This window comes from Salmo salar, chromosome ssa14 (genome assembly GCF_905237065.1).
Source record: "Salmo salar chromosome ssa14, Ssal_v3.1, whole genome shotgun sequence".
NCBI lineage: Eukaryota > Metazoa > Chordata > Actinopteri > Salmoniformes > Salmonidae > Salmo > Salmo salar.
This window is the reverse complement of record NC_059455.1, coordinates 82,666,620-82,691,102: the sequence shown is the minus strand read 5'-3', so window position 1 is coordinate 82,691,102 and position 24,483 is coordinate 82,666,620. Positions and strand designations below refer to the sequence as shown.

Genomic DNA, 24,483 nt, shown 5'->3' with positions numbered 1-24,483 from the left:
AGTTGGAACTGGAGCACCAGCACGGCCAGGTGAACTGGGGACAGCAAGGAGTCATCAAGACAGGTAGTCCTGAGGCATGGTCCTAGGGCTCAGGTCCTCCGAGAGAGAGAAAGAAAGAAAGAGAGAAAGAGAGAATTAGAGAGAGCATATTTAAATTCACACAGGACACCGGAAAAGACAAGAGAAATACTCCAGATGTGACAGATTGATCCCAGCCCCCGACACATAAACTACTGCAGCATAAATACTGGAGGCTGAGACAGGAGGGGTCAGGAGACACTGTGGCCCCATCCGATGAAACCCCCGGACAGGGCCAAACAGGTAGGATATAACCCCACCCACTTTGCCAAAGCACAGCCTCCACACGACTGGAGGGATATCTCCAACCACCAACATACCATCACGGGACAAGGCCGAGTATAGCCCACAAAGATCTCCGCCACGGCACAACCCAAGGGGGGGCGCCAACCCAGACAGGAAGACCACGTCAGTGACTCAACCCACTCAAGTGACGCACCCCTCCCAGGGACGGCATGGAAGAACACCAGTAAGCCAGTGACTCAGCCCCCGTAATAGGGGTAGAGGCAGAGAATCCTAGTGGAAAGAGGGGAAACCGGCCAGGCAGAGACAGCAAGGGCGGATCGTTTCTCCAGCCTTTCCGTTCACCTTCACACCCCTGGGCCAGACTACACTTAATCATAGGACCTACTGAAGAGATGAGTCTTCAGTAAAGACTTAACGGTTGAGACTGAGTCTGCGTCTCTCACATGAGTCGGCAGACTATTCCATAAAAATGGAGCTCTATAGGAGAAAGCCCTGCCTCCAGCTGTTTGCTTAGAAATTCTAGGAACAATTAGGAGGCCCGCGTCTTGTGACCGTAGCGTACGTGTAGGTATGTACGGCAGGACCAAATCGGAAAGATAGGTAGGAGCAAGCCCATGTAATCTCTTGTAAGTTAGTAGTAAAACCTTGAAATCTGCCCTTGCCTTAACAGGAAGCCAGTGTAGGGAGGCTAGCACTGGAGTAATATGATCACATTTTTTGGTTCTAGTCAGGTTTCTAGCAGCCGTATTTAGCACTAACTGAAGTTTATTTAGTGCTTTATCCGGGTAGCCGGAAAGTAGAGCATTGCAGTAGTCCAACCTAGAAGTAACAAAGGCATGGATTAATTTTTCTGCATCATTTGTGGACAGAAAGTTTATGATTTTTGCAATGTTACGTAGATGGAAAAAAGCTGTCCTTGAAACAGTCTTGATATGTTCTTCAAAAGAGAGATCAGGGTCCAGAGTAACGCCGAGGTCCTTCACAGTTTTATTTGAGACGACTGTACAACCATCCAGATTAATTGTCAGATTCAACAGAAGATCTCTTTGTTTCTTGGGACCTAGAACAAGCATCTCTGTTTTGTCCGAGTTTAAAAGTAGAAAGTTTGCAGCCATCCACTTCCTTATGTCTGAGACACAGGCTTCTAGCGAGGACAATTTTGGGGCTTCACCATGTTTCATTGAAATGTACAGCTGTGTGTCATCCGCATAGCAGTGAAATTTAACATTATGTTTTCGAATGACATCCCCAAGAGGTAAAATATATAGTGAAAACAATAGTGGTCCTAAAACGGAACCTTGAGGAACACCGAAATGTACAGTTGATTTGTCAGAGGACAAACCATTCACAGAGACAAACTGATATCTTTCCGACAGATAAGACCTAAACCAGGCCAGAACTTGTCCATGTAGACCAATTTGGGTTTCCAATCTCTCCAAAAGAATGTGGTGATCAATGGTATCAAAAGCAGCACTAAGATCTAGGAGCACAAGGACAGACGCAGAGCCTCGGTCTGACGTCATTAAAAGGTAATTTACCACCTTCACAAGTGCAGTCTCAGTGCTATGATGGGGTCTAAAACCAGACTGAAGCGTTTCGTATACATTGTTTGTCTTCAGGAAGGCAGTGAGTTGCTGCGCAACAGCTTTTTCTAAAAGTTTTGAGAGGAATGGAAGATTATAGGCCGATAGTTTTTTTATATTTTCTGGGTCAAGATTTGGCTTTTTCAAGAGAGGCTTTATTACTGCCACTTTCAGTGAGTTTGGTACACAGTTCAGTGGTTCAAAATATATATCTTTCTGATTCTGGTGGTCAATTACCTTTTGTCAAGACATGGAAATGTGATAAGCATGATGAGATTTCCGTTTGTGAAGAGAATGAAGGCGGTTTATTCTATAAAGACACAAGTAATGCGCATGAGAAGAACAGCTGGAGCTAAGCATGAGTTGGGCACGAATAGGGCTAAGCATGAATACTCATCGTAAATAGTGAAAATCATCTCCTACTACACTCCTATTAAAGTGAGATAAAAAAATGATGGTTAATTTACCTATTATGGGATCCATTTTAGTCTAATTAATATTGTAAGGCAAAATAATTATTCAAATTGACACAAACATGAAATGATGTCTGATAGTACATTGGTTGAACGTAATGAGCATTACAAACCAGAAGATACAAAACATGGAGATAACACAGATAGTGTGCACTTCTCACCACCTGTTACTTCCATCCGAAGGCAGTGTTACTCCCGCCCCGCCTGCAGGTACAAAAGTAACGTTACAGTAGTTCTGTTCTCGGTCTATTTCATTTCAACTCATTTACCCTAGAAATTAAATTACAGTTGCTAATGGTAGAGGACCTGTATAAGTTGTTTGTCATAACATTTGGTGTCTCTAGCTCTATCGATCTCTGAGTAATTAGGAAAAAAACAAAAAGTGTTACTTTCGTCCCAATTCTCCCCTATGGTCAGTGATGCTTGAGGGGGGATTGGGGTTAGAAGAAGACCCCCACCCTTTGATGTGTTACTGTGGGGGGTGGGGATGAAAGGACCAGAGAGGCTCTCTGGTGTGTTACAGTATGGGGGGAGGGCCGTGTGAAGGGACCAGGAAGTCTATTTGACTGTGAGTGGTAATGCCAGTGAGAATTGAGAAGTCACTGGCCGTGTCGGAATACCCATACTAGGGTACTAAAAGCGAAAGAATATGTTGTTTTATTGTATGTGACATTTTTTAAATAGTACTCCGAATGTGTCATGTAATGTGAGATTGCGTTGAGTGCAGTGGAGTGGGTCGAGAGCTACCAGTTCCTCAGATTCCAAATCACTAAGAACTTAAAATGGTCCACACACACGCGTACAGTCGTGAAGAAGGCGCAACAGCGCCTCTTTCCCCTCAGGAGGTTGAAATGGTTTGGCATGGGCCCTCATTGCATATACCTTATATTTATACTGACTCTACACACACACAATCACATACAATCATCATATATGCTGCTGCTACTCTGTTCATCATATATCCTGATGCCTAGTGACCTTACCCCTATACATATCTACCTCTATCCATCCAGTATGCCTGCACATTGTAAATACGGTACTGGAACTGTGTCTGTATATTGTATGCTTACTTACTTTATCTTGTTCTTCTTATTTTATATCTTGTGTGTTTTTGTTCTAGCATGTTATTTTTAGTACTACATTGATATTGATTACTGCATCATTGTTGGAGTTAGAGCTTTAAAAAAAACTTTAAACTTAATCACACGTGGTGATGTACAAAAAGCCAATTTCAATTATTGAGAGTAAAACAGCACAAACAGAAGCTGTCTGGATTTAAATAGTACTTTTACTTGTACTGTGCTGTATGTACAGTATGTATGCAATGTAGCACCACAGAGATTTAGAAATATATATATATTTAGAGGATTTAACACTTTGACAGCACACATGGGAAAAATAATTCTTCAATGTAAACCTTTATTTAGTCAGGTGAATATAATGATGTTTAATTATGCTTAAAATGCTATGTCACTCATCACCACGTCTCTCTCTCTTTCTCTCTCCGTCCACAGCATACAGCGCAGGCTGTCGTTGCAGCTGCCCATCCTGCACCATGCCTACCTACCCTCCATAGGGGGGGTGGACGCCAGCTGTACCAGCCCCAACGCCAGCCCCAGCTCCAGCCCGCGGCACAGACACATGCCGCCATCCTACCGGGTCATGGTCTCAGGCCTGTGAGCATCAGTCGCCCCTGGCGCTACCAAGAAAGACATCCGTGTAAAAAACAACAACAAGCAGACTGTGACTGAGGTCATCAGCGATAGTGGAATAGTATGTGTGTTGGACCAGGGAGGGGGAAATTTGATCCACTCTTCATGCCTCGGTCTCTAGACCCCCTCTCTAGAACCATGGGTCGGGGAAAGGGGAGAGGGCACAGCTATACCCCCCCCCACCCCCCCACCCCCCACCCTCCAAGGCAGCAGAGGACCAGACCTGACCTAGCGTATCTGCTTCGGAAGGTTTTATGTTGTTGTTTTTTTTCTTTTGCCATACACTTGACTATGTGTGAACTTGTCAAAACTTGAGTATTTCGCTACTTCAATGCCTAGAAGGTGTTAGGTGTTACTATAGGAACAAAGGAGTTCCAGATCGGACTGACGTAGGATTCATCAAAATTCACCATTGTGAACAAACATGTAAATATCATACTGACTTTGACTTAACGTAACCTTTGATTGAGTATGCTGTGAATTAACATATGGAGGGATGGGGGGCAGGTCTGTATCAGCGTAGGTCCTGAAAAACCCATATAAAAACTTAAAAACGGGCATCCTACAAAATGTAAGACAAATTGGTTTGTGTAATATTACTGCATCATTGTAGTATGTTAATTATGTTAAATGGATTGGCCATTGGCAAGAAGTAAGGCACCAGCGGCCAATTCTTTTAACTTTCACACAGCTCATTTTCCACTTTGCTAAATTTGCACCATTCGTTTTTCTTAAAGATTATACTATCTCGTTTCATAGGTCTTTAATGTGTTTCAACTCCCATAGTTTAATTTGTCTCCTAACAAGCATGACATGCTACAGTACAGGTTCATGCAATTCTGGGCTTAGAGGGCAACAGAACCAAACAGAATAGATTTCCAGGAACTAATAGTAATGTGACTCTATGTACAGTACATTTGTTGACATAAACACAAACAAATAGTCACCTACACAAACACAGAAAGATACACACATTTAGGTAAAGTGCTCACCGTATCCTAGTGGTGTTAGGTGTCCTGACAAGGCTTTGCCAAAGATCAGTCTGAAGACCAGCAAGCTTCCATTACAACTGGTTGGTCTTCGCCCCACCAGTGTAAATGGTCCAGAAACTGTCATGTCTATGTAGGGAGTGGGGACCACCCAAAGCAGAACCCAAAGCTCTGTTACCTCACTGTTGTGAGGCTGAAGGAGAGGCTTTGTAATGACCATATGTTTCATAAGTCAATGAAATAGGTGCATGGTCAGGCAGCATCAAAAGTGGTGCAAAACTGAGATTACAAACTCGGGAAGAAGTTCTGTTGACAAGAAATATATGCAGATAGTGAAGAGTGACAAGGATGTGTGTTTGTCAGTTAGGTTCCATTGGTAGTTTCGAAACAGTGAAATTAAGTTTTAAGTTGTTTCAATCAGTAAATCTGAATTTCAATGACCAAAATGGCAAGTGGAAGATGCATGCGAGCCGTATGTGAACCCTATCCAGGAGACCCCAGCACTGTCAGTCACAGAAACAATGGCACCACAGACTGGGAGAGAAGCATCTGTATATCGTGGCAGGTCTACTATACAGTGATGTTGTGAAAAATCACCTGCCACTTAGCAACAGTGGAACATAACTCATAGTTGCTTTTAAAATGTTTTTCTGTGTAGTCGGCCCAAAGGTCATTTATTGTTGTAAAAAGGGCCGTAGACATAGCTAGCTAACGTTATTTTATTTGTACAACTGTTGTCACACAAAAAAAACACAAAAGTGGACAAAATCCATGAATAAGCTACGTATCATCATAAGAAGTCTAAATAGATTTGTTTCAGCATATATTTCACCATTGGTGTCTTGGTTAAAAGACGTTTGTTGAGCACTGTGCCTGTAGTCGTATCCTGTAGCCTGCAGGAGCCACAGTATACAGCAGTTCCAGTAGGTAGTGCTGGTGGTGTGGGCTGGGCAAACTAAACTAAACAAGCATCTGTAACGCATCTGTAAATTGTACAAGCTGTCATGATTTCTTTCCCATTCAACGCTCCAACACCTGGGACATACTGTACAGTGTGGGATAGATAGATAACTTGGGGACAATTCCACTCCAGAGAGTGGGCTGCTCTGTGAGCTGGACCTGGCATCTGAACACTGATGATGTCTGTCAGCCACCGCAAAGGAGAAACCCATTGGAGGACGAGCGATGGGTAGGGGAGGAGCAGGTCTGCTATTGGACACATCCATATGTAACTCCTGTCTGAGCTCCTCCCCCTAGCCTGGAGCCAATTGGGGCTAAGGATACCCTGTCCAGAGCAGCAACACAGCAGCACAGACCTTCCATGAAGCCAAAAGGTTTCTTTCTCCTCCATAAGTGAGACACTGGGTCTGGTTGTTCATTCAGAAAAAAACACATTTTATATATTACGTTATATGTGATTCTGTAAAATTTGCTGATACCCTGATGGTGTCGATGTACGTATGGAATATTTGGTATTTGGCTTTCTCAAGATGGCATGAAATAAAATGTATATTCACATAAGAGTAACCTCTGTTTTTGCAACTGTCATGACAAATTCACTCTGTTGTTTCTTCTCACTCCAAGTCAGTTTTTTTTTATTTTGTATTTCTTTTTTACTTTGCTTTTAGTTCTGCAAACCTGTTGTTCCGCAGACTGGTCACATTCTTCAAGAGTACATCATCAATCAGTCAAAGCCACAATTCTGTGAGAAATCCCCCTCTCATACAATATAATGTAAATGACATGCAGCATTACACTTGCTGCAAGATGCTGAGTGCCATAAAAATGTACAACACTTAATAGCTTTGGCTAGCTATATCAGAACGAACCTATAGAACGGTCAATAAGATATAAAAATATATATACTTTCCCGGCACCTGTGTCACTTTCTATTGTTATTACAAAATGCCAAATGCTGGTGATCAGGTATTGTTACTTTGCTTTGCAATGTGCCCTAATTTTCTATTATTAATTTACATTTTTTACATCTACAAAGTTATTCAAATGCAATGTTGGTAATTAAAGGGCTCATAATAACTCGTAATGCACTGCTTATATATGCTAATATTCTGTATTCCTCAGTTCTTCTGTTTCTTTCAGTTTAAAGGTGAAAACACATATACAGTACCAATCAAAAGTTTGGACACACATACTCATGAAAGGGTTTTTCTTTATTTTTACTATTTTCTACATTGTAGAATAATAGTGGAGACATCAAAACCATGAAATAACACATATGGAATCATGTAGTAACAAAAAAAGAGTTAAACAAATCAAAATATATTTTAGATCTTAGATTCTTCAAAGTAGCCACCCTTTGCCTTGATGACATCTTTGCACTCTCTTGGCATTCTCTCAACCAGCTTCACCTGGAATGCTTTTCCAACATACTTGAAGGAGTTCCGACATATGCTGAGCACTTGTTGGCCACCTCAATTGGGTTGAGGTCGGGTGATTGTGGAGGCCAGGTCATCTGATGCAGCACTCCATCACTCTCCTTCTTGGTCAAATAGCCCTTACACAGCCTGGAGATGTGTTGGGTCATTGTCCCGTTGAAAAACAAATGATAGTCCAACAACGCAAACCAGATGGGATGGCGTATCGCTGCATAATGCTGTGGCAGCCATGCTGGTTAAGTGTGCCTTGAATTCTAAATAAATCACTGACAGTGTCATCAGCAAAGCACCCCCACACCATCACACCTCCTCCTACATGGTTCACGGAGGAAACCACACATGCAGAGACCATCCGTTCACCTACTCTGTGTCTTACAAAGGCACTGTGGTTGGAACCAAAAATCTCAAATTTGGACTCATCAGACCAAAGGACAGATTTCCACCTATCTAATGTCCATTGATCGTGTTTCTTGGCTTAAGCAAGTCTCTTTTTCTTATTGGTGTCATTTAGTAATGGTTTCTTTGCAGCAATTCGACCATGACAGCCTGATTCACACAGTCTCCTCTGAACAGTTGATGTTGAGGTGTGTCTGTTACTTGAGCTCTGTGAAGCATTTATTTGGGCTGCAATTTCTGAGGCTGGTAACTCTAATGAACTTATCCACTGCAGCAGACGTAACTCTAGGTCTTCCTTTCTGTGGCGGTCTTCATGAGAGCCAGTTTCCTCACAGCACTTGATGGTTTTTGCGAATGCACTTTCAAAGTTCTTGAAATTTTCCAGATTGACTGACCTTCATGTCATAAAGTAATGATGTACTGTCGTTTCTCTTTGCTTATTAAAGCTGTTCTTGCCCTAATATGGACTTGGTCTTTTACCAAATAGGGCTATCTTCTGCATACCACGACCTTCCTTTTCATAACACAACTGATTGGCTGAAACACATTAAGAAGGAAAGAAATTCCACAAATTAACTTTTAACAAGGCACACCTGTTAATTTAAATGCATTCCAGGTGACTACCTCATGAAGCTGGTTGAGAGAATGCCAAGAGTGTGCAAAGCTGTCATCAAGGCAAAGGTTGGCTAATATAAAATATATTTTGATTTGTTTAACACTTTTTTGGTTACTACATGATTCCATATGTGTTATTTCATAGTTTGAATGTTTTCACTATTATACTACAATGTAGAAAATAGTAAAAATAAAGAAAAACACTTTGAATGAGTAGGTGTGTCCAAACTTTTGACTGGTACTGTATATATATATTCATATATTTGTATATATTGTCATTAGGGTTTCTGGAAAATGTATATGTCCCAAAATATAAGAATATGAGAAATATATATAAAGTTGAAAAAAAAAAATCATTCTGTAACTGTTTTTGTCAATTTCATATGTGGTATACCATACAAACATTGTAGAATTTATGTTCAATCAAAAATATTAACCTTATTTTAAATGCTAAATATATGTATGAGAGGGGCAATAACTTGTTTTCTTATTCCAGAAAGATAGAGAACTATATATACAAATCTTTATGTTCATAAGAAATCTTGACGTTCACAACACCCATGATGATACTTGGAACTCAATGGAAACTTTTTTATTTACAGTATCTGTAACTATGGTATGTACAGTTGAGATAGATATGAAAACTTGTATAAAATAAGTATCACACTGGAACACAAGAACATTTTGGAACCATTGGTTGTTATCGGGGGTTTTGAACAGCCTTCTTTAATAGTGTGAATGTTATGGACAGCCTTTACTTTTCACATCATCGTTAAATAAAGTGAGACTGAAAATAAATCCATAAAATGTTTGTTTTGATCTATTAAAAATGGAAAATAGGTTAAAGAACTTCAGAGATTGTGTCATTGTGCCCATATTCAAAGACCTATTGATGTACTGTTGTCTAACCCTCTTAACATTTAGCTTTTTAAGAAAATGGAAGTGAAGTAATGCACAGTGTATGTTTTTGTTATTTGGGATTTGGAGCTTAGTTATCTTCATTTTAACGGCAATTAAAACAACTGTTTTATCCACAAGGCAAGATTGTTTAAAGGCCCACTGCACTCAAAACGTGACTGTCCTGTGTTTTATGCATAACCGCGGGAAGTAGGGGTGCTGAGGATGCTGCAGCACCCCCTGAAAAATCTGAATGAGGTATGAGGTTGAGGTTGGAATAATACTGTGAAAATTATGATAATGCCCTTTTAGAATAAGAGCTGTTTGAAAAGACCGCCTGAAATTTCAGCCTGTTTTGGTGGGATGGAGTTGAGGCAGTACATTTGATAATAGACTAAAAAGAAAAAGCTCCAAACCTCTGCCAATAACAGCTAGTTTTCAGTTTTTACATCCCCATTCAGACCACTCACAGACATTCCAAGCAAAATTCTTGCTTGAGAAATTGCTCTTTGCTAAGAAGCTATTTTGTTTATTTTTGTACCATTTTAATTGTGAGGTACTTAATTGTTACCCAGAAATGATTTCATATTGAGATAAAAGTCTGCATTGAACCTTTAAGAATTCATGAGCTACTTTGTTTCTTCACCTCAGAACCCTTCTAGGAGGAGTCCAAATTAATGCATGACCACAAAGAATGGAGTGCAATTATTTACAGATCTTCCTGAACACTTCCGGAGGTAGTCCGGGACGAATTGATTGGTTGGATGAATGCTCAGTGGGCAGAGCTTAGTGACAGATTAGTGGAAGGAGTTTACAGGTGAGAGTAAAATAAAGAAAATGCTTGCAGGGAGGCCGGTTGGAGGGTGTTAAACACGGGTTATGACACAGTGTGTCAATTTGTTAGTAGGTAAATGGAAGACGGTCCTCCTCGAAAGCCTCATTTTGGCGAGGAAGCACAAGTGTATCCTACCGGAGTCCTTTGCGGAAGAGTTTTGAAATCTGCCACATCCCCTTTGAATCAGCTATTATTTTCTCGAAGGAGAAAAGCATGCAAACATTTAAAAACGATATGCTACTAATCCTTTTATCTATAAAATATATTGCACAACCAGCTAAATGTGTTTTAGGAGGGAGGAGGGAGGACACAGGAGTTGAGCAAATCTAATTGAGAAAAGGCCAAGGTTGCCAGTTTGAATCCTGATGCAGCTTTTTTTGGCCCAACCTTACCCAACATACTTAACTGACATTTCTAATCTTCTGATATTCTGAATGACTAATTTACTGAACAGCTTTATAAATGTGAAAAAAACTAGTTTGGTGCCCTCCCCTTCGCTGGCGTAGTGGACTAGGCACTGGCATAGGAACCAGGAGGTCACAGGTGCTAATCTTGCCAATGCCCTTTCTCATAAAAGGTATATTTACATTTCTGGAGTTCGATGTCAGACCAGTCACTCTTGCTTTAAATTGTGAGTCTAGATAAACTATTTTAACATTTTAATTCACGGGCAATAAAGATAAAACACCATGTAAAAAAACACGGTGTTATTTTAGATTCTGAACTCAATTTCAAATCACACATTAGGAATGTGACCAAAATAGCTTTTACCATGAGGAGCATTGCCAAGGTGCTGCCGTTTCTCTCTTAGGCTGATACAGAGAGACTCATCCATGCTTCTATTACAAGCAGGCTTGACTACGGTAATGCTCTCCTGTCTGGTCCACCCAAGAAAGCCATTGGTCAACTGTAAAACATACAGAATGTTGCAGCACGGGTACTGACCAAGACCAGACGGAGAGCACACATTACACCGGTTTTAAGGTTTCTTCCCTGGCTGCCTGTGAGTTTTAGAATTTTCAGATTCTTCTATTGGTTTTTAAATCAACCCATGATTGTGCACCCCAATACATGCCAAACATGCTTTTAAGTTATGTACCCAGTAGGTCCCTCAGGTCCTCTGGCACTGGCCTTTTAACTATCCCAAAGCCTACGACCAAGAGGCATGGAGAGGCAGCCTTTAGTTACAATGCCCCCAGCCTTTGGAATAGCCTGACAAAGAACCTGAGGGGTGCCGAAACTGTGGCCATTTTTTAAATAGATCTTAAAACACCTTTTTAGCTTTGATTTTCCCTAGTGTGCTTTTTAGTTGTTCAGTTTTTATTGTTATTATTTCGTTTTTTATCCTCTTATGTTTGTTGTGTAGTAAAAATTGTCATCGTTACTATTAGTTTTTTCCTGTAAAGCACATTGTGTTGCATTCCATGTCTGAAATGTGCTGTATAAATAAAGCTTGATTTGATAACTAGCTATGATGTGGGGGTAAAATGAAATCATGCCGGTTGCAGCATATGAGCTCAGCTGTCTACAATCAGCACACATTACACAGAGAGCCAGGAAGGCTAATACATTAGTAATTAAAAGCTCAGTATGTAGAGGATGGTAAATAATACAACTGTCAAGGCCCAGCGGCAAACAGGATGTAAGGAATGTGTGTCGAGTCCTCGTGTCAGAGGAAGAGAGACCTTTCCATAATGCAATCAAATATTTACTCTGTCAGTTCTAGACAGAGGGCTCAGAGGCCCAGAACAGTCGCCTATGGGAGGTATAGCAGAGGCTACAGCAAGGCAACCTCATGGGCTACTGTACTGTACCTATGGACCTCTGTAGACTTAAAGCTGCTCGCTTCGACCTCAGATCTCAAAGCCAATTGTGTATTATGTAATAATCTGTTTTCTGTTTGATGGCGATAGGAATCTGATCAGGAAGTCTCAATGGGATGCACTGATTCAAACGATACTTTATACATATTGCAAACCTACTGTGGGAAAGGGATTGTGAGCCCAGCTAGCCTAGCCCAGTAGCCTACCACCACTACTGATAGTGTGGAAGATACAGTATACTGTTTGGATCCTGGTTATGCAGTTACTGTATATGACTGGTGTCAAGGTCAAGCTGTATAAAGGGAAGATTGGGGAAGAATAAAGTGACGTCAGCCATGTGGTAGGCCTAGATGTGGTTTTTCAGGTGTGGAAATCCCAGAAGTGAAAGCAAAATGGCTAGCGCACAGGCTACCGTGTGCTAGTAAAGACAGTACCGAGACTAGAAGGTACAGCAGCCCATACAAATTAGGGCTCTATTGAATCCATATTGTGGAAATTCAGCGCTATAGCGTGATTGAAATTTAAAGGCAATGTCCCGCATTAGCAGAGACAGAGTTCACGTTAAACGCTGCAGATGTCAGCTCAATAGGAAATTACCTTTACATTTCTTGTAACACTTCAGCAATACAGTTTGAATAGATCCCTTAGCGTTACGAAGTTATAGTAAAAAAATGTCTAGTACTTCATCCATATTTTACCATCATGAATCATCTGTGGAAATACAGAAACATTGAAATAATTAGAGTCATTTGTATGGGAGATGACGGTGTGTAAATCCCCAAATGTATAGCATTAAACACTGTCAACATAGTCATCCAGTTCCCTTTCCTCTTGAAAAACAGCTACAGTTGAAGTCGGAAGTTTACATACACCTTAGCCAAATACATTTAAACTCAGTTTTTCACTATTCCTGACATCTAATTCTAGTAAAAATTCCCTGTCTTAAGTCACTTTATTTTAAGAATGTGAAATGTCAGAATAATAGTAGAGAGAATGAATTATTTCAGCCCTTATTTTTTTCATCACATTCCCAGTGGGTCAGAAGTTTACATACACTTAATTAGTCTTTGGTAGCATTGCCTTTAAATTGTTTACCTTGGGTCAAACGTTTCGGGTAGCCTTCCACAAGCTTCCAACAATAAGTTGGGTGAATTTTGGCCCATTCCTCCTGACAGAGCTGGTGTAACTGAGTCAGGTTTGTATAACTCCTTGCTCGCACACGCTTTTTCAGTTCTGCCCACACATCTTCTATAGGATTTGAGGTCAGGGCTTTGTGATGGCCACTCCAATACCTTGACTTTGTTGTCCTTAAGCCATTTCGCCACAACTTTGGATGTAATCTTAGGGTCATTGTCCATTTGGAAGACCCGTTTGCGACCAAGCTTTAACTTCCTGACAGATGTCTTGAGATGTTGCTTCAATATATCCACATAATTTTCCTGCCTCATGATGCCATCTATTTTGTGAAGTGCACCAGTCCCTCCTGCAGCAATGCACCCACACAACATGATGCTGCCACCCCCGTGCTTCACGGTTGGGATGGTGTTCTTCGGCTTGCAAGCATCCCCCTTTTTCCTCCAAACATAACGATGGTCATTATGGCCAAACAGTTCTATTTTTTTTCATCAGACCAGAGGACATTTCTCCAAAAAGTACGATCTTTGTCCCCATGTAATATCTTGTATAATAACTTTGTCCCCATGTACAGTTGCAAAACGTAATCTGACTTTTTTTTATGGCGGTTTTGGAGCAGTGACCTCTTCCTTGCTGAGCGGCCTTTCAGGTTATGTCGATATAGGACTCGTTTTACTGTGGATATAGATACTTTTGTACCTGTTTCCTCCAGAATCTTCACAAGGTCCTTTGCTGTTGTTCTGGCATTGATTTGCACTTTTTCGCACCACAGTACGTTCATCTCTAGGAGACAGAACGCGTCTCCTTCCTGAGCGTTATGACGGCTGAGTGGTCCCATGGTTTTTATACTTGCGTACTATTGTTTGTACAGATGAACCTTCAGGGGTTTGGAAATTGCTCCCAAGGATGAACCAGACTTGTGGAGGTCTACAAAAACAAATGCTGAGGTCTTGGCTGATTTCTTTTAATTTTCCCATGATGTCAAGCAAAGAGGCACTGAGTTTGAAGGTAGGCCTTGAAATACATCCACAGGTACACCTCAAATTGACTGAAATTATGTCAATTAGCCTGTCAGAAGCATCTAAAGCCATGACATAATTTTCTGGAATTTTCCAAGCTGTTTAAAGACACAGTCAATTTAGTGTATGTAAACTTCTGACCCACTGGAATTGTGATACAGTGAATTATAAGTGAAATAATCTGTCTGTAAACAATTGTAGGAAAAATTACTTGTGTCATGCACAAAGTAGATGTCCTAACCGACTTGCCAAAACTATAGTTTGTTAACAAGAAATTTGTGGAGTGGTTGAAAAACGAGTTTTAATGACTCCAACCTAAGAGTATGTAAACTTCCGACTTCAACTGTATTTCCCACAAGGGCAAGGGGCCCCCAGATTGAACAATGTCTCCATATACATGCTGTGTGCTGTGATCAGAGAGAGAGTTACGGGCTACAGTTACACTCTGCCGTGACTAAATTGATGTCCAACACGTAATCATGGCTCACTCTGCTGCGTGTACAGTAAATCCTAACCATGTTCTGTGTCCCAAATGGCACCCTATTCCCTATACAGTGCACTACTTTTGACCAGGACCCATTTGTTTCCTCTGGCTCTGTCCCTGAGAATTGCACCCTATTCTACCCTAGTACTCCGCTGTATCAAGCATAAGAGAAGGTACAGGGTATCTACTGAGTATTTGTAGTATATTTCAAGTAAATTATATGGTATATCAATATCAAGAGTATGCTATTACATTATGCTACAGTGTGATGAAAGATGCCAAAGTCATGCAGTTGCATTGTCATTGGGGTCAACTGGTTCTAACTCACAGGAATCAATCTATGGTTACAAAATGAGCTTTATTCAGATAAGTTACTTTTTTTACATTAAAAGTATCAGTACTGTGTCATATTTTCTAAGGACATGAAGAGACAGCAATACATCAGAAAGAAAGAACATATGGTAATGAAAGAAACAGAGGACTTTCAAATATAATTTGACTGAGCCCTAACAAATGAAGGTCCTAGACCTTAAGAGTACAGAAGATGATGACTGCAGGGTCAAAATAAAGACCAGAGCTCCATCCAGAGAAACAGAGAAGTCCTGGACTGGGGGCATCCTGAAAGCAGCTCAACAGACCTGGCCTGCCTGGCTTTCTTGTCTGAGCTGGCTGGCTGTCACACAGGGGGAATGGAATGACCCAGTGAACAACCAGCCCCAGCTCTGCTCCTCTCCTCTCCAGGCAGACAGCCCTGTAGTCTCAGTTAGCAGTGTCAGGATGCCACTATCTAATGGTGTCAATGTCCCAGAGCCAACGCTAGCTACACAGCCAGTCTGTTGATGTTGAAGATTTTGACAGTGGTCTGCCCCAGCGCTGGCCAGCTGCACCCAGGAACTGTCTGCTGCTGTGAACCTGCCTTCGCCCTCTTCCTCGCCCCCCTGGCCGGCCTGGCCCGCCCTCGGCCTCCAGCGCAGCCTCTTCACTGTCAACGCATGACTCTGACTGGAGGGGGGAAGCATTGTCAAGGAAACAAGACAAAGAGTGGTGACGTAGTGCAGTGCAGCAGTGTGTTGTTCTATCTCCCTCAAGCAGACTGTATGTAAAGGACATGGTTAGGCACAAGGAAATACAGTGCATTCGGAAAGAATTCAGATCCCTTCACTTTTCCACATTTTGTAACATTACAGCCTTATTCTAAAATGGATTAAATAGTTTTTTCCCCCTCATCAATCTAAACACAATACCCCATAATGACAAAGCAAAAAAAGGTTTCTAGATTATTTATTTTTTAAATACTGAAATATCACATTTACATAAGTATTCAGACCCTTAACTCAGTACTTTGTTGAAGCACCTTTGGCAGTGATTATAGCCTCGAGTCATCTTGGGTATGACACTACAAGTTTGGCACATCTGTATTTGAGGAGTTTCTCCCATTCTTCTCAGCAGACCCTCTCAAGCTCTGTCAGGTTGGATGGGGAGCAGCTCTGCACAGCTATTTTCAAGACTCTCCAGAGATTTTTGAACGGGTTCAAGTCCGGGCTCTGGCTGGGCCACTCCAGGTCATTCAGAGACTTGTCCCAAAGCCACTCCTGTGTCATCTTGTCTGTGTGCTTAGGGTCGTTGTCCTATTGGAAGGTGAACCTTCACCCCAGGTTTTCATCAAGGATCTCTCTGTACTTTGCTCCATTCATCTTTTCCTCAATCCTGACTAGTCTCCCAGTCTGTGCTGCTGAAAAACATCCCCACAGCATGATGCTGCCACCACCATGCTTCACCGTAGGGATGGTGCCAGGTTTCCTCCAGACGTGACGCTTGGCATTCAGGCCAAAGAGTTCAATCATGGTTTCATCAAACCAGAGAATCTTGCTTCTCATGGTCTGAGAGTCATTAGGTGCCTTTTGGCAAACTCCAAGCGGGCTGTCATGTGCCTTTTACTGAGGAGTGGCTTCCATCTGGCCACTCTACCATAAAGGCCTGATTGGTGGAGTGCTGCAGAGATGGTTGTCCTTCTGGAAGGTTCTCCCATCTCCACAGAGGAACTCTGGAGCTCTGTCAGAGTGACCATCTGGTTCTTGGTCACCTCCCTGACAAAGGTCCTTCTCCTCCAATTGATCAGTTTGGTACCCTTCCCCAGATCTGTCCCTCGGCACAATCCTGTCTCAGAGCTATACGGACAATTCCTTTGACGTCATGGCTTGGTATTTGCTCTGACATGCTCTGTCAACTGTGGGACCTTATATAGACAGGTGTGTGCCTTTCCAAATCATGTCCAATCAATTGAATTTACCACAGGTGGACTTCAATCAAGTTGTAGAAGCATCTCAAGGATGATCAATGGAAACAGGATGCATCTGAGATCAATTTCAAGTCTCATAGCAAAGGGTCTGAACACTTACGTAAATAAGGTTTTTCTGTTTTTATTTTTTATAAATTTGCAAAAAGTCTAAAATTACAAAAAAAATACTAAATATAAAAAGCTGATGGGGAATAGACTTTCTCATATACAATGTCAACATGTTTATTTTGAGCTACACCATGTTGTGTTCTGCAGTAGTAGAGGAACAATCCAAACTTTTACAGAGCAGGTACCATACCTGTTTGGCCCTGTCCGGGGGTATCATCAGATGGAGCCACAGTGTCTCCTGAGCCCTCCTGTCTCTGCCTCCAGTATTTATGCTACAGTAGTTTATGTGTCGGGTGGCTAGGTGCAGTCTGTTATATCTGGAGTATTTCTCCTGTCTTATCCGGTGTCCTGTGTGAATTTAAGTATGCTCTCTCTAATTCTCTCTTTCTCTCTCTCGGAGGACCTGAGCCCTAGGACCATGCCTCAGGACGATCTGGCATGATGACTCTTTGTTGTCCCCAGTCCACCTGGCCGTGCTGCTGCTCCAGTTTCAACTGTTCTGCCAACGGCTATGGAACCCTGACCTGTTCACTGTGATTACTATTATTTGACCATGCTGGTCATTTCTCAACATTTGAACATCTTGACTATGTTCTGTTACAATCTCCACCCAGCACAGCCAGAAGAGGACTGGCTCACCCCTCATAGCCTGGTTCCTCTCTAGGTTTCTTCCTAGGTTTTGGCCTTTCTAGGGAGTTTTTCCTTCCCACCGTGCTTCTACACCTGTATTGCTTGCTGTTTGGGGTTTTAGGCTGGGTTTCTGTACAGCACTTTGATATATCAGCTGATGTAAGAAGGGCTATATAAATAAATTAGATTTTGATTTGAACACTGATAGAACATGGCAGTAGTTAACTACTGTAGCTAACTGGCTAACCTCTGTAACTAACCAACAAGCTAGCTAGCAAAGCTAAAGAGATTGACAACAGGTTAGGATAAGAAAAAATGGTTTTCTTAATAAACTAACTGGCTAGCATTTATGAAGCCAGCAAACACGTTCCTCACACGCTAGGAACATATTTCCACCAACATTTAAAAAGGTGCTTCTCGCTCCCTGGAGACTTGTGAAATCAATACACAATGCGTCCCTTCACAGGAGTGTCAAGCCTAAAGGGAATAGGGTGCCATTTGGGACGCAGACTACGATGAACAGCATTATTGTCACGACTTCCACCGAAGGTGGCTCCTTTCCCTGTTCGGGCGGTGCTCGGCGGTCGTCGTCGCCGGCCTACTAGCTGCCACCGATCCCATTTTCCTTTTCGTTTGTGTCTGTCTGTTTTTTCACACCTGTGTTCAGTTTAGTTGATTTCGGTGAGTTTATATACACCCCGCTGCAGGCTAGGCTTTGTGCGGGATTATTTGCTGTGTATTTTCTTGTAAGGGGTGCGTGCCTGCACCACGGGATTTTGTTTCTTTATTCGGTATATGTTTACCGTGTGCATTTGCGCGTTTGTTTGTGGAGTCGAGGTTTCTCCTCCGTGTGCCCAGTTCATTCCCTGTGAGTGGCGATTACGTTTGTGCGGTTATTTCCCATGTGTTTGTGTTGTGCCTTCAATGATACTACTTCTTCTTTACCATTGTGACCTTTACTTACTGAGGAGATCATTTGTAACTAACAACCTTTAAAGGCTGAATCCTTACTTGCAATTAGCACATCATTAAATGTAATGTGAATCTTGTATTGATGTCAAAGGAGTCTTAAGCTAGAGTTCAGGGCCTGTATCACAAAGAGTCTTAGAGTAGGATCAGAACCCCCCTCTTATTCATTATGATTTAAAAGGCAAGACTGATCCTTGATCAGCACTTCTTCTCTGAGACGCTTTGTGAACACACGCCCAGACCGAAGTGAACAGACGTTGAAGTCCGGAGAATACAAGCTACCTCTGCTAATAACACTAAGGTTTTTCTGGTGTAGAATATTTACCTTCTTGTCTCGACTTGATGTCACAAAGTACTTGTTGTCGGCGCTCCAGTCACATGACCATATGATGCGTGTGTGCACGGCAATGTCCTTCCTTCCTGGTGGGTGTGTACAGGGAGAAATGAGGTTCTGGACAGGGAAGGAGCACACACACAAACAATATATGATATTACCACTTTGCATTAGTGTTGAAACACAAAGCTACATGTCACACACAAAGAAACAGTCTGTCTAAACAGTACATAACTGTTCTGTGGTAACAATGAATCTCTACTGACAAACAACTAAACCCAGGGCCTCAGTTACTCCTACCCCTGATGTCTGTCATTAATGTTGGATGTGACACACTGTTGTCTGTGTAGTTCCAGGGGCCACCCCTCTAGAGAGAGAGACAGTGCTGTCTGTGTAGTTCCAGGAGCCACCCCTCTAGAGAGAGAGACACTGCTGTCTGTGTAGTTCCAGCAGCCAGCCCTCTAGAGATACACTGTTGTCTGTGTAGTTCCAGCAGCCAGCCCTCTAGAGATACACTGTTGTCTGTGTAGTTCCAGCAGACACCCCTCTAGAGACACTGTTGTCTGTGTAGTTCCAGCAGACACCGATCTAGAGAGACACTGCTGTCTGTGTAGTTCCATCAGACACCCCTCTAGAGAGAGAGACACTGTTGTCTGTGTAGTTCCAGCAGCCACCCCTCTAGAGAGACACTGTTGTCTGTGTAGTTCCAGGGGCCACCCCTCTAGAGACACACTGTTGTCTGTGTAGTTCCAGCAGACACCCCTCTAGAGAGACACTGTTGTCTGTGTAGTTCCAGCAGCCAGCCCTCTAGAGACACACTGTTGTCTGTGTAGTTCCAGGAGCCACCCCTCTAGAGAGACACTGTTGTCTGTGTAGTTCCAGGGGCCACCCCTCTAGAGAGACACTGTTGTCTGTGTAGTTCCAGGAGCCACCCCTCTAGTGACACACTGTTGTCTGTGTAGTTCCAGGAGCCACCCCTCTAGAGATACACTGTTGTCTGTGTAGTTCCAGCAGCCACCCCTCTAGAGAGACACTGTTGTCTGTGTAGTTCCAGGAGCCACCCCTCTAGAGATACACTGTTGTCTGTGTAGTTCCAGCAGCCACCCCTCTAGAGAGACACTGTTGTCTGTGTAGTTCCAGGAGCCACCCCTCTAGAGATACACTGTTGTCTGTGTAGTTCCAGCAGCCACCCCTCTAGAGAGACACTGTTGTCTGTGTAGTTCCAGGAGCCACCCCTCTAGAGAGACACTGTTGTCTGTGTAGTTCCAGCAGCCACCCCTCTAGAGAGACACTGTTGTCTGTGTAGTTCCAGCAGCCACCCCTCTAGAGAGACACTGTTGTCTGTGTAGTTCCAGGAGCCACCCCTCTAGAGAGACACTGTTGTCTGTGTAGTTCCAGCAGACACCGATCTAGAGAGACACTGCTGTCTGTGTAGTGCCAGGAGCCACCACTCTAGAGAGACACTGTTGTCTGTGTAGTTCCAGCAGACACCGATCTAGAGAGACACTGCTGTCTGTGTAGTTCCAGGAGCCACCCCTCTAGAGAGAGAGACACTGTTGTCTGTGTAGTTCCAGCAGACACCCCTCTAGAGAGACACTGTTGTCTGTGTAGTTCCAGGAGCCACCCCTCTAGAGAGAGAGACACTGCTGTCTGTGTAGTTCCAGCAGCCAGCCCTCTAGAGATACACTGTTGTCTGTTTAGTTCCAGCAGACACCCCTCTAGAGAGACACTGTTGTCTGTGTAGTTCCAGGAGCCACCCCTCTAGAGACACACTGCTGTCTGTGTAGTTCCAGCAGACAGCCACAGTATTGTTTTCCCCCTCTAGAGGTTGTTCGTATTAAGTCTGGCTCTGTCTGTCTGTATCAGCCCCCCTCCAGACACACACGCAAGCACGCACATGCACATACACACGGACCAAGACAGACAGCATAAGGCTGGTTCTGTCTCTCTGTATGTCTGTCTGTCTATATCACTCACTCACACACACACTCACTCACTCACTCACTCACTCACTCACTCACTCACTCACTCACTCACTCACTCACTCACTCACTCACTCACTCACTCACTCACTCACTCACTCACTCACCACTCACCACACACTCACACACACACACTCACTCACTCACTCACTCACACACACACACACACACACACACACACACACACACACGCTGTCTGGAACTCAGGGGAACCTGTCTTCTCTCTACTTCCAACTCCAGCCACTCTCCTTCCCTGTCCTGGCAGGGGCGGCTTTGCTTTCCAGCCCCCCGACTGGCAAGTCTGGACTGGTTAAGCAGAGAGACAGAGAGAGAGACCGACAGAGCAAGCGAGGGAGGTTTGGGACAGACAAAGCGAGGAAGAGAGGGAAAGCGAGGGAGAGAGGGAGGTTTAATACAGAGCAAGGAAGGGAGGGAAAGAGAGGGGGGGAGCAAGTCCACATCAGGTTGATAAAGATTTGTGGGCGTGTGACGCGCGAGGACAGGGAGCATTGGGAGAGCAGGGCGTTTGATCACACCTGACACTCTCTAAACTCCCCTGGTCTGGGTGGCTGGGAGGACACTGCTAAGCTAGTGTGTGTGTGTGTGTGTGTGTGTGTGTGTGTGTGTGTGTGTGTGTGTGTGTGTGTGTGTGTGTGTGTGTGTGTGTGTGTGTGTGTGTGTGTGTGTGTGTGTGTGTGTGTGCGTGCGTGCGTGCGTATTAGCCTGTGAGTAATTCATGGCTCAACTGGAATAGACTGCCAGTCCGCTGGGCACAGGGGAAACCACCGAGACTCAGGTAAAGAAAAACATTCGCACCGCCGGTTTGGGCCATATCACTGGTGATTTACCTGACTGGGTTAACTTCTCTAGGGCCGGCGGGATGAAATCGTCCCACCTACGTAACAGCCAGTGGAATCCTGTGGCGCGTTATTCAAATACCTTAGAAATGCTATTACTTCAATTTCTCAAACATATGACTATTTTACACCATTTTAAAGACAAGACTCTCGTTAATCTAACCACACTGTCCGATTTCAAAAAGGATTTACAACGAAAGCAAAACATTAGATTATGTCAGCAGAGTACCCAGCCAGAAATAATCAGACACCCATTTTTCAAGCTAGAATATAATGTCACAAAAACCCAGAAGACAGCTAAATGCAGCACTAACCTTTGATGATCTTCATCAGATGACACACCTAGGACATTATGTTATACAATACATGCATGTTTTGTTCAATCAAGTTCATATTTATATCAAAAAACAGCTTTTTACTTTAGCATGTGACGTTCAGAACTAGCATACAAAAAATGTACTAAATTACTCACGATAAACGTTCACAAAAAGCATAACAATTATTTTAAGAATTATAGATACAGAACTCCTCTATGCACTCGATATGTCCGATTTTAAAATAGCTTTTCGGTGAAAGCACATTTTGCAATATTCTCAGTAGATAGCCCGGCATCACAGGGCTAGCTATTTAGACACCCAGCAAGTTTAGCACTCACCAAAGTCAGATTTACTATAAGAAAATTTTTATTACCTTTGGTGTTCTTCATCAGAATGCACTCCCAGCACTTCTACTTCAATAACAAATGTTGGTTTGGTCCCAAATAATCCATAGTTATATCCAAACAGCGGCGGTTTGTTCGTGCGTTCAAGACACTATCCGAAAGGGTAAAGAAGGGTGACGAGCATGGCGCATTTCGCGACCAAAAAATTCTAAATATTCCATTACCGTACTTCGAAGCATGTCAACCGCTGTTTAAAATCAATTTTTATGCAATTTTTCTCGTAAAAAAGCGATAATATTCCGACCGGGAATCTGCATTTAGGTAAACAGACGAAAGAAAATAAAGCACGGGGTCGACTCGGGCATGCGCCTAAGCCCATTGTCCTCTGATCGGCCACTTGCCAAAAGCGTAAATGTGTTTCAGCCTGGGGCTGCCTCGATATCATTCAGCTTTTTCCCGGGCTCTGAGAGCCTATGGGAGCCGTAGGAAGTGTCACGTTACAGCAAAGATCCTCAGTCTTCAATAAAAAGAGCGAAGATGAACAACAACTTGTCAGACAGGCCACTTCCTGTACAGAATCTTCTCAGGTTTTTGCCTGCCATATGAGTTCTGTTATACTCACAGACACCATTCAAACAGTTTTAGAAACTTTAGGGTGTTTTCTATCCAAAGCCAATAATTATATGCATATTCTAGTTACTGGGCAGGAGTAGTAACCAGATTAAATCGGGTACGTTTTTTATCCGGCCGTGTCAATACTGCCCCCTACCCCCAACAGGTTAAAATGGGGATTGAAGACGTTGGTTGTATGGTGCTAGAGGAACACATCAGTCTTAAAATATGTGGTGGTTCAGCTCATTCTGCTATTGTGTTTGTTGTGTTCTCCTGTACTAGCCTTTCTGAGTATTTAAGTCTCTTTACAGGGTCATTGATACCACTTGATAGTAAGATGGCGCAGGAGCAGAAGGCAGAAGTTTTACGTGCCCGTAACCGATTGTGTTTTTTTGTTAGTTTACCTGCGTTGTTTGTAACTTCTTTTTGTACTATTTTTGTACATAATGTTGCCGCTATCGTCTCTTATGACCGAAAATAACTTATAGACATCAGGACTGCGATTACTCACTACGGACTAGCAGAATCCTTTTTCTTCTTTCACGACTCTGACGAGCCCGAGGTGGAGGATATACGGCTCCCTCGGGAACAGGCCCCGACCCCAGTGATCTGCATGAAGAGGAGGCGGAGAAAGAGAGGCTGAAGGGCGGGTTGCCTTCTGAGGAGTCGGAGGTGATCAAATAAACCCCCACTCCCCTCAATTCTGCTAGCAAACATTCAATCTTTGGAAAATAAAATGGACGAGTTATTGGGAAGATTAAACTACCAACAGGACATTAAAAACTGTAACATCTTATGCTTCACAGAGTCGTGGCTGAACGACGACAATATCAACTTTCAGCTAGCTGGTTATACGATGTACCAGCAGGATAGAACAGCGGCATCTGGTAAGACAAGGGGCGGCGGTCTATGTATTTTTGTAAACAACAGCTGGTGCACGATATCTAAGGAAGTCTCGCGCTATTGCTTGCCTGAGGTAGAGTTTCTCATGATAAGCTGCAGACCACATTATCTACCGAGAGAGTTTTCATCTATATTCCTTGTAGCTGTTTACATACCACCACAGTCAGAGGCTGACACTAAGATAGCATTGAATGAGCTGTATTCCGCCATAAGCAAACAACAAAATGCTCACCCAGAGGCGGTGCCTCTAGTACCTGGGGATTTTAATGCAGGGAAACTTAAATCAGTTTTACCAGATTTCTATCAGCATGTTAAATGTGCAACCAGAGGGAAAAGAACTCTGGACTACCTATACTTCACACACAGAGATGCATACAAAGCTGTCCCTCGCCCTCCATTTGGCAAATCTAACCATATTTCCATCCTCCTGATTCCTGCTTACAAGCAA

At 42.9% G+C, this 24,483-nt stretch overlaps 1 protein-coding gene and 1 long non-coding RNA gene across 2 annotated transcripts in view; one reads left to right on the top strand and one right to left on the bottom strand.

Annotated features, from left to right (window-relative positions):
• The window catches only part of gabbr2 (gamma-aminobutyric acid (GABA) B receptor, 2), a 362,077-nt gene extending 357,805 nt beyond the window's left edge, over nucleotides 1-4,272 (top strand). Inside the window, exon 19 of the mRNA XM_014142790.2 lies at nucleotides 3,895-4,272. Within this exon, the coding sequence (XP_013998265.1) occupies nucleotides 3,895-4,060 (166 nt within the window). The 3' untranslated portion in view covers nucleotides 4,061-4,272. The remainder of the gene's footprint in view (nucleotides 1-3,894) is intronic.
• Nucleotides 4,273-15,019: 10,747 nt separating this feature from the next.
• LOC123726828 (uncharacterized) lies at nucleotides 15,020-20,978 on the bottom strand. Its single transcript, XR_006758982.1, has 3 exons — nucleotides 19,321-20,978; nucleotides 19,012-19,137; nucleotides 15,020-15,682 (listed from the first exon to the last, which is right to left on the bottom strand). It is a non-coding gene; the product is annotated as an uncharacterized lncRNA (long non-coding RNA).
• Between the last annotated feature and the right edge of the window lie 3,505 nt (nucleotides 20,979-24,483).